At 43.4% G+C, this 14,451-nt stretch overlaps 1 protein-coding gene across 2 annotated transcripts in view; it reads left to right on the forward strand.

The window, feature by feature from the left end:
* Positions 1-10,722, forward strand: part of LOC311519928 (melanopsin-like) — a 76,606-nt gene extending 65,884 nt beyond the window's left edge. For both annotated transcript variants that reach the window (XM_084627032.1, XM_084627033.1), the window contains one exon: positions 4,667-10,722. In XM_084627032.1, the coding sequence (XP_084483158.1) occupies positions 4,667-5,053 (387 nt within the window). In that variant the 3' untranslated portion in view covers positions 5,054-10,722. The remainder of the gene's footprint in view (positions 1-4,666) is intronic.
* The last annotated feature ends 3,729 nt before the right edge of the window (positions 10,723-14,451 follow it).

The raw sequence follows: 14,451 nt of genomic DNA on the forward strand, positions 1-14,451 counted from the left end.
CCTGATTCCTGAACGCATCCACTGACTCTACCTTCAGGTGTCTCTTTCATGTCACTTCTTCCACAAGGCCTGGAAAACCTTAGTCCTCCCCTTTATAAATGTTGACAAAGCAGACAGTAGAAAATAGTTTTTGAAAAAAACAATAAAACAGCATAAGAATGATTGTGTCACTGACAAGTTGTACGATATTGTCAGCTCGTGCTTTTGAGTCCCATCTTTGTACTTCATCTATGTGCTGTCTGTTTAGATTGCATGTTCTCTGAGGCAGGGACCTCCACTTTCATCCGTGAAAGTATCCACCACAAAGTTGCTGCTGTATAAATAATGGGCCTGATCCTCATTCACATTTGTGGCCCCTGTATGCTGCTAAAGCAATGTAAAAGGGACTTAAAGTGAGTGTAAATGCAGTTTGTTTCTACTTTAAGGCCCTTTTACACTGCTAGGATGGTGTAAAGGGGCCTTAATGTAATGGGAATCTGGCCCAATAAAACATTGCTGCTGGCTGCAGAGTAACATTAAGGCTTTATGAAATCTTGGGCAACGTAAATTAAATAATTTAGTGTGGTGTGATACCTCCTTCTATTGACAGAATAATCCTCACTTTCTTTCGTTCCAGGCAGTGCCACTGCAAAAGTCACATCAACCAGTTTCATCACTTTAAAACCAAAAAAAGACAATGATGACAGAGATCAAGAGCCACCACTTAGGCCAGCTTTCTCCAGCTTGGTGAGCCAGTGTGGACAATGAGTAGGTCTGCTCCTCAGGTGTCAGTGAAGGACCTATTGGGAGCAAGAGATTTGGTGCCAAATCCCACCTCGGTCAGCACCATGGGCCACACCCTCACCTGCTGTGAATTGGCATATTTCCGCTTAAATCAATGGAGCTACTTTGATATACAACAGGTGAGGATTTGTTCCTCTGTGCCCAGACCTCCAGTTTGTTCCTGTCTCTTTGTGAGGAAGGAGCTAGTGTTTTATATAGAGGTGCTATATTTAGGCCTTGGCTTTGGAAGCCATGGAAACAGTAGAGGATCAGAGCCTCTGTGCAGAAGAAAGTAGGAAAAGGGCCTGACTGTGAAGTCTCCATCTAACCCTCAGTCACAGGGCTGGGTGCCTGAAATGTTCAGTTCCTGCCAGAAGGAGTGAACCCAAACTGGGTGACCTCACCTTGCTTCAGAGCTCCCTTGCTAGATCCATGTCAGGACATAACACCTAAGACAGTGGAGAGGAAGAAGGATTACGGGATTCCCTCCAGACACCCCGAACTCCAAATTCAATCTCTTCTCTTCTTCCCCCCCCCCCATCTTTCTTTTTTTTCCTGAGAGAGAAGCTGTGGGGGGGGGGTAGAAATCTGAGGTTTTCTTCATAGACATGTTGACCCATCGTAATTCATTATTTTAATGACTGTAACTTGGCCACACTGTTCTCCACAAGAAGAATCAGAGGCTATGCTGATTTCTGTCCTCGAAGGATGGCTGTCAGGTAGTTCTGATAAGTAGCCCTTGATTGGGTTCCTGCACTCTATTGTTCTCAGTACTATTCACTGACATATGGGGTTTATAGTGCTGCAGATAGGCGCTTTCACAATATTCACACTGAGTGTCCCAGGTGCAAGGTGTGAAGCGCTTCTTTGTGATGCTTACATGCACAAGCATATTTCAATAGCTTCCAGCATGTATCCTCTTGTCAAGATCAATGAGAGCACTTCAACATCAGGTCTTCTGGTTGCCCTAAAAATACAAAGCTGATCTTTTAGGCATTTACTTTAGATTTCTAGATAGCATGACCAGATTGTCAACAACAGATTTTGGTTGCAACACTTTAAACCTATTATTGATCTTGCTGTGAGTTGTAGTCAGGTCAGAGGATCATTTAGTCCTTGTATTTATCAATATAATAAAGTTTCTGAGGCAGAGAATCATCTCACTTTCCTCTACTCCTCCTTAAAAAAAAAATAAAAAGAAAAACCTGCCCATCCTGTCAAGATCTAGAAACTTATTGTATCCTAAGATATCTTCGTAAGTTGATTCAAATGCAAAATTGTTGCGGGGTGCTGACATATAGCCAAGGCCAGAGTGTGGTAGTTCATCACCACCCCAGGGGCAATGCCTCCCAGAGCTGCCAGCCCGTTGGGAGAGCGTGCTTGCTGTGTTAGGGAGGAATGATACGAATGGCCTGTGGCAATGGACTGACATGATTACACATAAAATCTAGAATGACAGTAAAACATGTGAGAGACAAGGGTGGGTGAGGTAATATCTTCTATCGGACCAACTTCTGTTGGTGAGAGAGACAAGCTTTCGAGGCACACAGAGCTTTTCCTCAGGTCCGGGAAAGTAGATGTGTCATGTGACAGTGACTAGGCTATGTGGGTAGTATGAAATGAGGCTCTAATCATAAAATGCAGACAGTTACGATGATCTCACAGGGCAGTCCCCATACCTGCTTTGCACACCTATGCTCCCAAAAGATAGCAATATCTACTGTTCCTATATATCTGTAGATTAAAAGGCAAATATTGTTAGCTGACATACAATGCAGATAGGCACTACAGAAATACCTGTGGCAGAGAAACAATAATATATAGAAGACCTACACATATTGAATCTATTTCCTTAAGTTAAGTATCCTCACACCTTCTTGTCAACTGTAAATGAGCCATCTTGATTATCACTATAAAAGTTTTTTTTTTCTCCTGCTGATAATAGCTCATGTTAACTAATTAGCCTCTCACAGTTTGTATGGTAACTTCCAACTTATCTGTGTGTTTGTGTGTGTGTGTATATATATATCTATATATATATCTTACTAAATGTTCCATTCTATGCATCCGATGAAGTGGGCTATGCTTATGTGCCACAAGTACTCCTGTTCTTTTTGCGGATACAGACTAACACGGCTTCTATTCTGAAACCTGTCATATAGGAATACTGAAGGTCCATATTTTAACACTAGTCCAAATGGTACTTTTTTAACAATTCCCCCTAGTCTTGGAAAGTCATGAGCCTTCAAAGACAAGGACTGATACAACACTATCATTCAGTGAGGTATCTTGCTGGCGCGAATGTCTTTGTTGTTACCCCATTAAACCGTTCTTCTGTTCTCCCTGCTCTTTGCATTCTTGTGATTCTTATGATTTTTATTCTCCTGATGATGATCGATCTTTTGAGCGTCCCAGGTAAACTAAAATGGTCATCATGACATTATAAATCGATCAGAGTGAACAGAAAGTGAAGAGCTTCTGAAGCCAAAGAAGTGGAATTATTTTTCTTTTCCCTAATTTTTGTTAAATATGGTACTATCTATATTTCCTATGGTTACAGAGCCACCTACTGGGAGGACAAGGTACATGGGAAACATCCAAGGACATAACTATTGAAATTGTTACTGTGGTTGTGACAGGGAAAATGGAATTTTAAGAAAATAAAGATACGAAGAATCAAACTGTTAGAATTAATATTTAATCTGAGATCCTTCTTTGTTCATTATACAGAAAAAAGGTTCCAGGATGTGACAGGTTTCATGTGTTAAAATGTTTGAGAAATAACATGTAAAGCATATATGAGGCATCTGATCCAGGATTGGAACTTTCGTAAGGGTGGGGGGCAGAGGCTATTCTAAAACCCTGAAGGTATGTCTACACTGCAATAAAAATCCCGCAGCACCAAGTCCCAGAGCCTGTGTCATCTGACTGAGGCTGCAAGTCTAAAAATATCTGTCTAGACATTTAGGCTCAGGCTGTAGCTCAGGCTCTGAAATCCACCCCATCCACAGGGTCTCAAAGCCCAGGATCCAGCCTGAGTCTGAACATCTACACTGCAACTTTTTAGCCCCATAGTCCAAGCTACATGCTCCAAATTCAGTTGACCTGGGTCTGTGCACCAGTTCTTTTATTGCAGGGTAGATGTACCCTCAGATATTACAGTGATGAGAGCAGTATTAGAGCCTGTATAGAACAGAAAGAATAGAAGATGCTGTGAAATAAACTCACTCTGGAGAGTGAGCACATGGAAGTTTCTGCTTTCATCCCCAAAGAGTTTTCATGCAGCAGCATAATGCTGTGTCACTACTGGGACGCCTGAAAAAAAATTCTCCCTTTTTATATATAAATGTGTTCCTTGGAAGGTTGTTTTTTTTTTTAAACAGGAAGTCGGTCAGATCCTTGGATGGTGTAAATTGTCACAGCTCCAGTGGAAGACAATGGAGTTGTACTGATTTGCAGCAGCTGAGGATTTAGCCCAGTAACCATAAAAACTTATGGCAGAATGGGTACAATACAGTTCCAGATTAGTAATGGATAAATAATGCTTTAATGTGTTTAAGAATGTGCTGCTCCATAAAATGGGATCATGTCCATTACCTACAAATTTTTGAAAATGTTTGACCAAATACGTGTCTCTTTACTTCACTTAGTATTTTGTTGTATATGTTGTGCATTTCTAAAACTGACAGTTCGGTGAATTTTAATACATTGATCACATGATACTGATTTTATTTTGGGGCATGGGCTCAAATATTAATGGGGAAACAGCTCAAGAGAACTGGCACCGAAAATGTAATGGACTGGTACAAGAGAGTTCAAATACTAGTTTCAGTGGGGTGAGATAACCTACAATTGTTATATGTCAAATGATGGTACTAAAGATTTAGTGTTGTTTTTACCCTAGGTTTTGCTCTCCCCCAGCTACCTGCAGAAGCTGCTTGGGAGGTCAGTCCTACAGAATTCCCCTAAAGCACTTGTGACCAGTTCCTTAAAAGCAGCTTCTCTTCCCGTTGGCTTGAACAGCATCAGCAAAGGAAGAGGCTCAGATACCTCACAAAGGGAAACTCACATAAACAGAGGCCTGGACTCCATCATTAGTACTGCAATCCCACGCATCATTGTTATTCCTACTTCCGAGACCAACCTCGTTGAAGGACAAGAAGAACATGAAAATGGAGAGGCAGAAGAGACTGATTTATTCCACTTTCATGGCAAGAATAATTTGTTGGACATAGACGGGCTTAACTCTTCCACAGATTTCCTTGAAGCATTTGAGAAGTTTCTGTCATAAGTGTAAAAAAGAAAACTTTCTGTTCATTGTTTTTCTTGGCTGCTTCTCCACATTATTATACCAAATGCCTAAAACCTTCTAGATTAAATCTTCAGACTTTTTGTTTATTCGTATTATAGTCACTAGGCAGTCTTTGAATTTATCTTTGTTCAGACCTCTTCAGACACTGAAACAACCTTTTAGATGGTGCTGCTAAAATGATCAGTAGAATATCTCGCAGCAAACTAGAATGGCATATTTCAAGTCAACCATGATTGGTGAGAGAGACAAGCTTTCACCACACCTCCTGAGGATGCTTTAAAATAACAGAAAAATAATTAATTTTGAAGTTTATGGTAATTTGTTAGGAAGTACATTTGAAATTCCCATGACCATGACTCTTTCTCCACTTCCATGCACCTGGAGCCAGCACTTTCTAGAGGTCACTCTAGACTCCCCCTTCAACCATAGAAGTGCTTAGAGATATACACTGTTGTGGGTGCTGTCTGTCTCTGGAGGTGATCTGTTACCTACAGAAACTTTCTCTGCAGTTCCATCCCTGAAAAGACTTCATTGCTTCCACTGTAGCTGCAGCTCAGACACACCTAGGATTCCACGGAGCTGGCTGGTGCATCACTGCTACAGAAGATTCCACGGTTTGCCTCAGGAACTGAAGATTTCCAGCCAGTTGAGCTGAAAACTATGAAGTTTTCTTGGAGCTGATACCGGGACAAAAAAAGAACCTGGTAGTTTGCTAGAATGAGTGAGGGGAAGAGGGCAAGGCCCCAAAAGATCCAACCATTTAAGTTTTTGGGACACCAATCTGTAGCATCCACACTTTTCACCTTCTCTCTTTCGCCCTCCACGCATTTTCCTTATGACTTCACGTTGTCTATCATGATTGTCTTGTCATCTATCTATCCAGTGCCTGTCAGGAACTTTGTTCTCCCACCCTGTTCATTCTTTTTCCTGCAGGCGTGTTAGAGCCAAATTCTGCTTTCAGTTACACATGTGCAATTCCTGGTAACAACATTTGGTGGCAGGAGGGACCTAGACACAGCACAACCAGTGCAGTTCTTCTGCATGAGGAGGCAGGCTGCTGAAGCCTGTGCAGAGTGTCCACATTCTCTGCATACCAACGAGCAGAGCTCTATGTGAGAGGGTTTTGGAGGGGGAAATATGGGAGAGGAGAGGAGCTAGGACTTATGGATCCACAATTACACAGATCCAGCAGGCCATTGCTCCTTCCAGAAACCAGGGCAGTCAGAAGCAGCTACAAAGCAATCTCTGGGACTGGGGAAAAGAGGACTTTTGTGAACCACTCTGTTTGCACTTTTGGATTAAGAGCAACATACAAATGTACAGTAAGGACTCAGTCTCCCACTTTTAGAAAATATATGTATTTGTTCATACAAATGGATTAAGGAGAGAAGTCCTAACCGTGTTTAGTTTTTTTGTTTTGGTTTGATTTTAAAGGAATGGCTGAAGAGAGAGCACATTAAAGTAAAAGGGACAACTTTTCAAACTTGGACTCTAATCCCCCTGGCCCCCCGGTACACTTGTTAATTTTACTCATGTGAGGAGTTGCTTTGAAGTTGATGGGACCCCTCGCATGCACTCATTAGGTACATGCTGAAGTTTGTGAGAAGCTAAGGCTTTGGCATCTAAAGGTAGACATTTCAATAGGAGTAGCCTGATTTTCAGTGGTGCTGAACACCCAGCGCTCCCACTGAATTCTGTGAAAACTGGTTTCTCAGCATGTCTGAAAATCAGGCGTCTTCTATTGAGATCTTCAACTACAGACACCCAAGTTTGAGGAGCCTGACCAAAACCAATTAATAACTTTGGCAAAACTCTTTGATCTTAGTCCTGAATCTTACTAGCCATTAATGAGCAATTGTTTGCTTCTGTGATTTCTCTGTTTAAAACAAATGTACCATGCATGCATTTTTGCTACTGGATCCATATGTAACATAAGTCTTAGACTGCAGGTCTGTTAAACATTTCCTTTTCCCATGAATCAATGGGCTGCAGAAGGTAGGCTTCAACCTGTTCTAGTTTAAAACAACGGTAAAATAAAGGTTTGGAATAAGAAATAAGTCCTTATTTAAACTCTTTGAATGCTGAAGTATTTTTCCCGCTGGTTCAGATGGGGCCAAGGGCAGGTATTATATCATTGGTTCCCTTTCCTGGAAAGACCTGGAAAATCTGCAGTGTGCATTCCCAAACATACTACACCCCCTCATTTAAAGCAATACCAACATAAAAAAACCCCTCATAGACTACTGCCGGAAAGCTGTTTACGTACTGTTGTTACAAGTAACATGTAACAGCAAGTGAAAAATACACTTTTTTCTCTATTTTTCTGCTTGTTTATGCATTTGCCAGCACTTTTTGCACAACCAGTTTCATAGTTTCTCCTGTATAAATAATGAGTTCCTCTGCTGTGGTATGCTTTCACACAGAGGAGGGGAGAACCTTGTCTAAAAAATAAGGAAACTGATTGTAACACCCTAAAGTCTGGCAGGGGTATATAGGTGTAGAATATGAAATTTATTTTATCTGTGGAGCATGTGGCGGGGGTGTGAATTAATCATGCTTCAAGTTGATAGTGTCCCTTTAATACTTCAAAAGCATGTGACAGTTAAACTACAGAGTGAAGTCAGACATGGGAGCAGTCGCTGAGTCTGCAGATGTCCCACGTATGTGGTCAAACAGAAGCTGGCAGTGATTCATATTTTGCTGATAATTCATAGCATGGTACTATACATAAATATCCCAGTATGGGGATTGCACTGAAAAATTATATGAGTGGAGTGTTTTTCTGCTGGGATGCTCATCCTTCCTGAATCTGTCACATATTTTCACAAATCTCAATCGTGCAAGGGTCCTGCTGCATTTCTGTCACTCATTTTATAAAGTTTCTGTGTTACCCTCCTGTCATTTTCTTGTTAGTGCGACAAACTCTATACTACACAGAAAATGTAAATCACATGCAAATCCATTTCTACATACACATACCACTAATTCTTGCTCACAGTACACAAACAGTACAAGGATGGGGACATAATCCTTTACTATCGAAAGTAAAACAATCTCACCTTGTAAAATATTTCACAGAGAGAAAAATGTTAATCCTCTAATCTGATACAAAATAGAAATTTTGTTCCAAAAATGTTTGCTGTTTATTGCTTATATGTGCATACTTTTTAAAAATAATTTTTATCATTTCAAAAGTCAGTTGTGCTTTTCCTGCTGGGTCCCCCTCCATCTAAAACTATCCTTCAAACGAAACTCAACACTCCCAGTCACTGAGCTGGCGAGAGTGCACCAAATATAAAAGTCAAAATAAGAACAAAACGGCAGTTGCTGCACCATCCCCATCAACAGCGTTCGCGCTTCGCAATAACAGTTGTGAGGCGAGCTTGGTAAAAAAGGCTCTGCTTCCATCCATTCTTCCATGTAGAGATGGTCCAATGGAGTAATCCTGTCCTAAACATTAGTGACAAAACCTTGACATGGAGGAATTATGACACTGTCACAGCTAATTGACAATGATCATTTTAAAACATTGTAGATCTTCAGCCACAATTTGGCTTGCCCTGCTCCAGAGCATGGAAATATCTCAGTTAAAGCATTTACTTAGGAATGAATTTGGACCAGATGCATTGGGACCTCCAGAACTTTTATTATTTTGGAGGAAACTTCCTGGATTTTCTCAGCCAATGGTATCCAGTGTTTTGGCCCAAAAACTCAGCTGAAGATTGATAATTTGAAAGTTGCTTAGAAAAGAAATTTGGATACACAACTATCTGCGACCCACTGGAAAACAATTGTCTCTAATCTTTAAAAAGCAACTATAGACCTGAGCCTACAACTTATTAACCAAAAGCTTTTTCCAGTACTCTGGTCCCCGCATAGGCTATTGGTTATGGGCCACATAAATGCGGACTTCTGTTGAAAATGTAACTCCTTTGGTACTACATGAGCTCATATGTTTTGGGAATGATCCTTCATTAAGACTTCCTGTATGAAGTGGGTTAAAGGACCAATTTGATATTGGATGCTAAGTTGGAGCCTGTCTCCTTACATTTAATTCTTGGATATATTCCTGATACCTGGAGATTAGCTAGTAACAAGGCGGCATGGTTTTAACATGCAGTTTTGGTCCCTACAAAATTAATCCTGCAAAAATGGAAAAGTCTATCCCGACCAGTGATGTGGCTGACCTCACAGCTAACAAATGACTGGCATTCTTCAGAAAGGGAATTCAAAGCAATTTGGGCTGACTTTTTAGAGGTCTGGAATTAACATAGACCCTGAAGAGAGAGATGTCGCTTTCCTTCCCCTTCCATTAGCCTAACCCTCTTTATTTCCTTTCTGTTGTAAGCAGTGTCAGGATGAGCTCCACCCTGACATCTGGTGGTGAGGTGTGGCAAGTTGTGGAAAAGAACTTCAGGGGCTGATCTCATTTGCATAGACACACCCACCCCGCCTAGAATGAGACCATAGCTGCCCAAATGGTCACTTTGGCTGCTGTGGGATCCCCAGTGTCTCTGTTATTGGGGCAGGAAGAATAAATTGTTATTACCCTGATTATGAGAACTGTACTTGGAACTGTACTTGGCCTTTTGTTATGCTGGAGGGACTCACCATCAACTAAGTAGCACTCACTAGGCAAGGGTCATGGGTTCCAAAACTCTGTGAATTGAGAGAGGCTGGGGACAAGTATTAATACTTGGTGGCATGGGCCCCTTGGTGAGGGCCTTACATGCTAATTGCACTTCCTCCTCTCTCCACTGTGGAATATCAGAGCTGATTTTGTTTTCATTAGGAGTCTAGTTACAGGCTGCTGAGCTCACTTTGGGCTAATAGTGCACCAGCACTGAGGCTCCGCTACTACAAGCTGAATTCACCAAAGAGCTGAAATCACTGAGCGTTGTGTTAAGTAGTGGGGGAACCTGAAGATATATTGTGGAGCAGTTTGCGAGATGGTTGGAGTGCCTTGTGGAGCAGATCATAGGACGGCGGGAGCTGCTGGTGGGACGCGGAGCAGTTCGTGGAACGGCAGGAGCTGCTTGTGGGCTGCTGAGCGAAGAAGTTCGTGGGGTGGCTGGTGGAGCGAAGGCCTATGGAGCTGTGGGGCGGTCAGCTTCAGATCATGTAAGGTGCCTCTTACCTCCGCCTCCATCTCCACCCAGGTTGGGAGGTAAAGCTCTATAGATAAACTTTTGAACTCTGGGGCTGCCCTGACCAGGGACAGAGACTTTTGGGTCATTGGACTTTTGGGACTTTGGGTGATTTGGGGTTGCTGGACTCAAGAACCAAAGAGAAAGGGCATGCCCCAATTTGCTTGGGGTGGGTTTTGTTTTGCTCATGGGTTGTGTTATGAATCCTGTTGGTGGTGTTTCCCCAACATAATGCCACATTGTCTTTCTCTGTTATTAAAAGGCTTTTTGCTACACTCAGACTATGTGCTTGCGAGAGGGGAAGTATTGCCTCTTGGAGGCACCCAATGGGGGTGGTATATATTTGTCCCAGGTCACTGGGTGGGGGCTCGAGCCGGTTTGCATTGTGTTATTGGAATGGATCCCCTAGATATTGAACCCGGCCCTTGTTGCTTCCAACTCTTGACGGGTAGAAGGGTTACACTGTATTATGATGAATCTGATATTTTGGTATATTTGTTGTATTTGGAAAAAATAATAAAAAAATTATAAATAATAAGAGTGTTCGCCCTTTACCTCTGTGCCTGAGAACATGCTCAGTAGATTAAGATTGTTCAAAGGTTTGAGCAGTAAGCTGCTAATAAACTCAACTACACCTATGAAAATGGTAGTTTTCAGAGGTTTATAGCTGAGCTAACTGTGGGTGGATTTTAATGGGAACAGCAAAATACACCTCCCTGAGGTGTCCCCCTTCCAAATTTCAAGTTCCCGCTCCAAAGCATGGAAGTGATGAAGCTCTTCAAAGAAACAGCTGGAAATATTTAACAGGACCACTGTTTTTCTATTAGCAGTGTTTTCGGAAACAGCCAAACCCTATTGTCTAAAACTTCCAAATAAAAAAAAATCAGCCTTGGGCAGACAGCAGTGTGGCAAATGTCAGATGGAATGGTTAAAGTTTAATAACTCTCTAAGCAACCAAACCAGGAGTCTACAATGGAAAGTGTTAGGCAACCTTAATTGTAGGTGTCGAGGGTGACTCCACCTCTAATGGGAGACTTGAACAGTAGGCATTCTGTTTGAAGATTCAAGTATGATAAAACTTCTTGTGGTTTCGGAATGAATTTATATCAAGTTATCTGATCAGTCGACTCTGAATGTATAAAGGAAGCTTCTTGATTCTGTTTGATACCTATCATAGTTTAATCTTCAAAGTGGTGAAGATCCCTGCCACAACCAGTAGAATGTGCTGATTACAAACTAATTTCTCCTTTAAATTCTGGAATTGAAATCCTTTCTAAAATGCTCCACAGAGGCTGCAACTTCCCTTGTAAATTAAACTGAGAGAGGGATTAATGAAAGGGACATCAAACAGTGGATAATCTTGGACAGTTGGCACAATAATAAAACAAAACAAAAAATCCCCAAGTAATCCTGCTGCTAGACTCAAAGTTTTGAGCTGAATGAGTTATTGGGAGTTTCAAATACTTTTTGGAGGTTTCTGAGCCTAAATTAATGGTTGAGTAAAACAATAGGCAGATGTTCTATCATCTGATCTAATAGGATGTCGTGAATTTCTTTCTTAACAAGAAGCACACATCAAACATGTCTAGTTACTAAGGCCCAGATACACCAAGGTATTTAGATGCCGAATTCCCACTGATTTCAATGGGAGTTTGGTGTCTAAATACCTTTGAGGATCTGGAGCCTAACTTCCAGAGATAGTTGGGGAATGGACAGAAGCTCTGTCATTCTTTCCACATGGTAATTTTATGGAAATGAGTTTGAACATCATCATTAAAACAGAGTTCTCTTCATGAAGAGAATTCCTCTCGTGCAATGGATTTTGTAAGGTGGAGAGGGTTCTGCTGCAGCTGATTCTGAAGACTAAGCTCATCTTCTGCTTTTATGTGTGGCTGCCTCTTGCCCACAGGAACTATGTGTAAACCACATACACGTTGCTAGGTAGGACAAATATTTGTCACGCCACAAAGGCTCCCTCAAGGCTGCAAAATAAAATAACTGCATTGTCTATTAATGGTCTGGTTTGTCTTTCTCCTGAGTCTTAAACTCCTCAGCCTCACTGGCTTTGAGTGATGATCTGTTAGGCCAAGGCAGTTCGGCAAGCAGAGGGTGGTACTGTATTGTTTCATTATGCTGCCCACTCTGGGAGTGGCTGCGGTGGTTCTTTAAGATGCTCTGGCATGTGTCCCTTCTGGCACAGGCTGCTTCCTCAGGGAGCCATTGTTTTTGTGCTGGGCTGGATTTATTTTCTTGCATGATTATTTTTTCCTGGCACAGCTTCTAAGCACTGTTTTGAAGGTGTTTCGCAGACAGTCTTTCACCATTTGGTGGTAATAGCACATTCGGGTACTGTTGAGACAATGATGTATTTCTTGTTGGGTGAAGTTTACAGGCCACATTGTTCCTGTCAGGCCGGGATAGCAATTGAGCTAGTAGGATATCCAGATAAGAAACTCCCACAGGCCTTTCCCCCACCCCCCACCCCGCCCCCGTTTTTGATGGTAGTGGCATTTCCAAACTGTACTGAAAGAGAAGGGTTCAGGCCACAAAATTTGGAAGCAGATTTTGAACACAGTGTAGTTGAGTGCAGGGAAAAGGGGAGCATAGGTTGAATCTAGCAAGATTAAAAAAAAAATACGCTTTTATTTGCCTTCTGTTTTAGAGCCATCAGGGATCATGTTTTCATGCTGTTCTCTGCGATCAGGAGGGCTAGAAACATCCTGTTCTTGAACTGAAAGGTGAAATTTTCACATTATCACCTGACTCTAGGAGTTGAGGCTTTAAGAAAACCACCCAACAGACACATGATAAAGTTGCAAGAATTGGCAATACTGTAGGTTACTTGGGAAACTTTGTGAATTTAACCATGCAGAGTTCCTGGGTACAGGGGCGGTAGATTTGTATAATTTTTGCTGGTGCCCAGAACAGGTCCAAGTCCCCACGCCGCCCCCCCGCCACCACACAAACATACACACACACCTGCCTAAGGCTCTGGGGGGGAGTTTGGGTGTGGGAGGGGTTGGGCTCTGGGAGGGCATTTGGGTACAGGCTCTGGGCTGGGGCAGTGCAGGGGGTGGGCTCTGGGAGGGAGTTTGGGTGCGGGGTCTGGGCTGGGGCCAGGGGGTGGGCTCTGGGAGGAAGTTTCGGTGCGGGATCTGGGCTTGGGCAGGGGGGTGGGGTGCTGGAGAGGGTGAGGGGTGCAGCGCTTACCTTGGGCGACTCACGAAAGCGACCCACAGCCCCCTCTGGCAGCAGCTCCTAGGCAGAGGGCCAGAGGAGTCTCCGCACATCACTGCCCACATGCACCGCCCCCCTAGCTCCCATTGGCCGCAGTTGGCAGAGTCGGCGTTCCCCCCTGGGGCAGCAGGGACCTGCCAGCCACTTCCGGAAGCGGAGCAGGCGGGCAGGAAGCCACCTTAGCCCTGTTGCGCTGCTGCTGGTGGTGGTGGGGGCCCAGACCCTTTTAAATTTCCCGTCGGCAGTAGGCGGGGCCGAAGAGGATGCTCCAGGGGAGGCAGGCTGAGGTGGCAGATGGGGCTGGGGGAGAGACTGGGCCCCAAACTTTGGTGGAGGCAGGCCCCCGTGCTCTCATATTGGTGGAGCACGGGCACCATGGGCCCATACAACTCGCGGCTCCTGCCTGGGTATTATTTCTCTGGAGGAGGAGTTTTCCATCATCCAGAGTACACAATCACATGTCCCAGGTTCCAGATAGAATCATGGAAGATTAGGGTTGGAGGAGACCTCAGGAGGTCATCAAGTCCAATCCCCTGCTCAAAGCAGGACCAACCCCAACTAAATCATCCCAGCCAGGGCTTTGTCAAGCCTGACCTTAAAAACCTCTAAGGAGGGAGATTCCACCACCTCCCTAGGTAACCCATTCCAGTCCTTCACCACCCTCCTAGTGAAATAGTGTTTCCTAATATCCAACCTAGACCTCCCCCACTGCAACTTGAGACCATTGTTTCTTGTTCTGTCATCTGCCACCACTGAGAACAGCCTAGCTCCATCCTCTTTGGAACCCTCCTTCAGGTAGTTGAAGGCTGCTATCAAATCCCCCCTCACGCTTCTCTTCTGCAGACTAAATAAGCCCAGGTCCCTCAGCCTCTCCTCATAAGTCATGTGCCCCAGCCCCCTTATCATTTTCATTGCCCTCCGCTAGACTCGCTCCAATTTGTCCACATCCAATTTCCCTTCTGTAGCGGGGGGGCCCAAAACTGCATGCAATAC

This window comes from Lepidochelys olivacea, assembly GCF_965140295.1.
Source record: "Lepidochelys olivacea isolate rLepOli2 genome assembly, chromosome: 4".
Taxonomy (NCBI): Eukaryota; Metazoa; Chordata; order Testudines; family Cheloniidae; genus Lepidochelys; species Lepidochelys olivacea.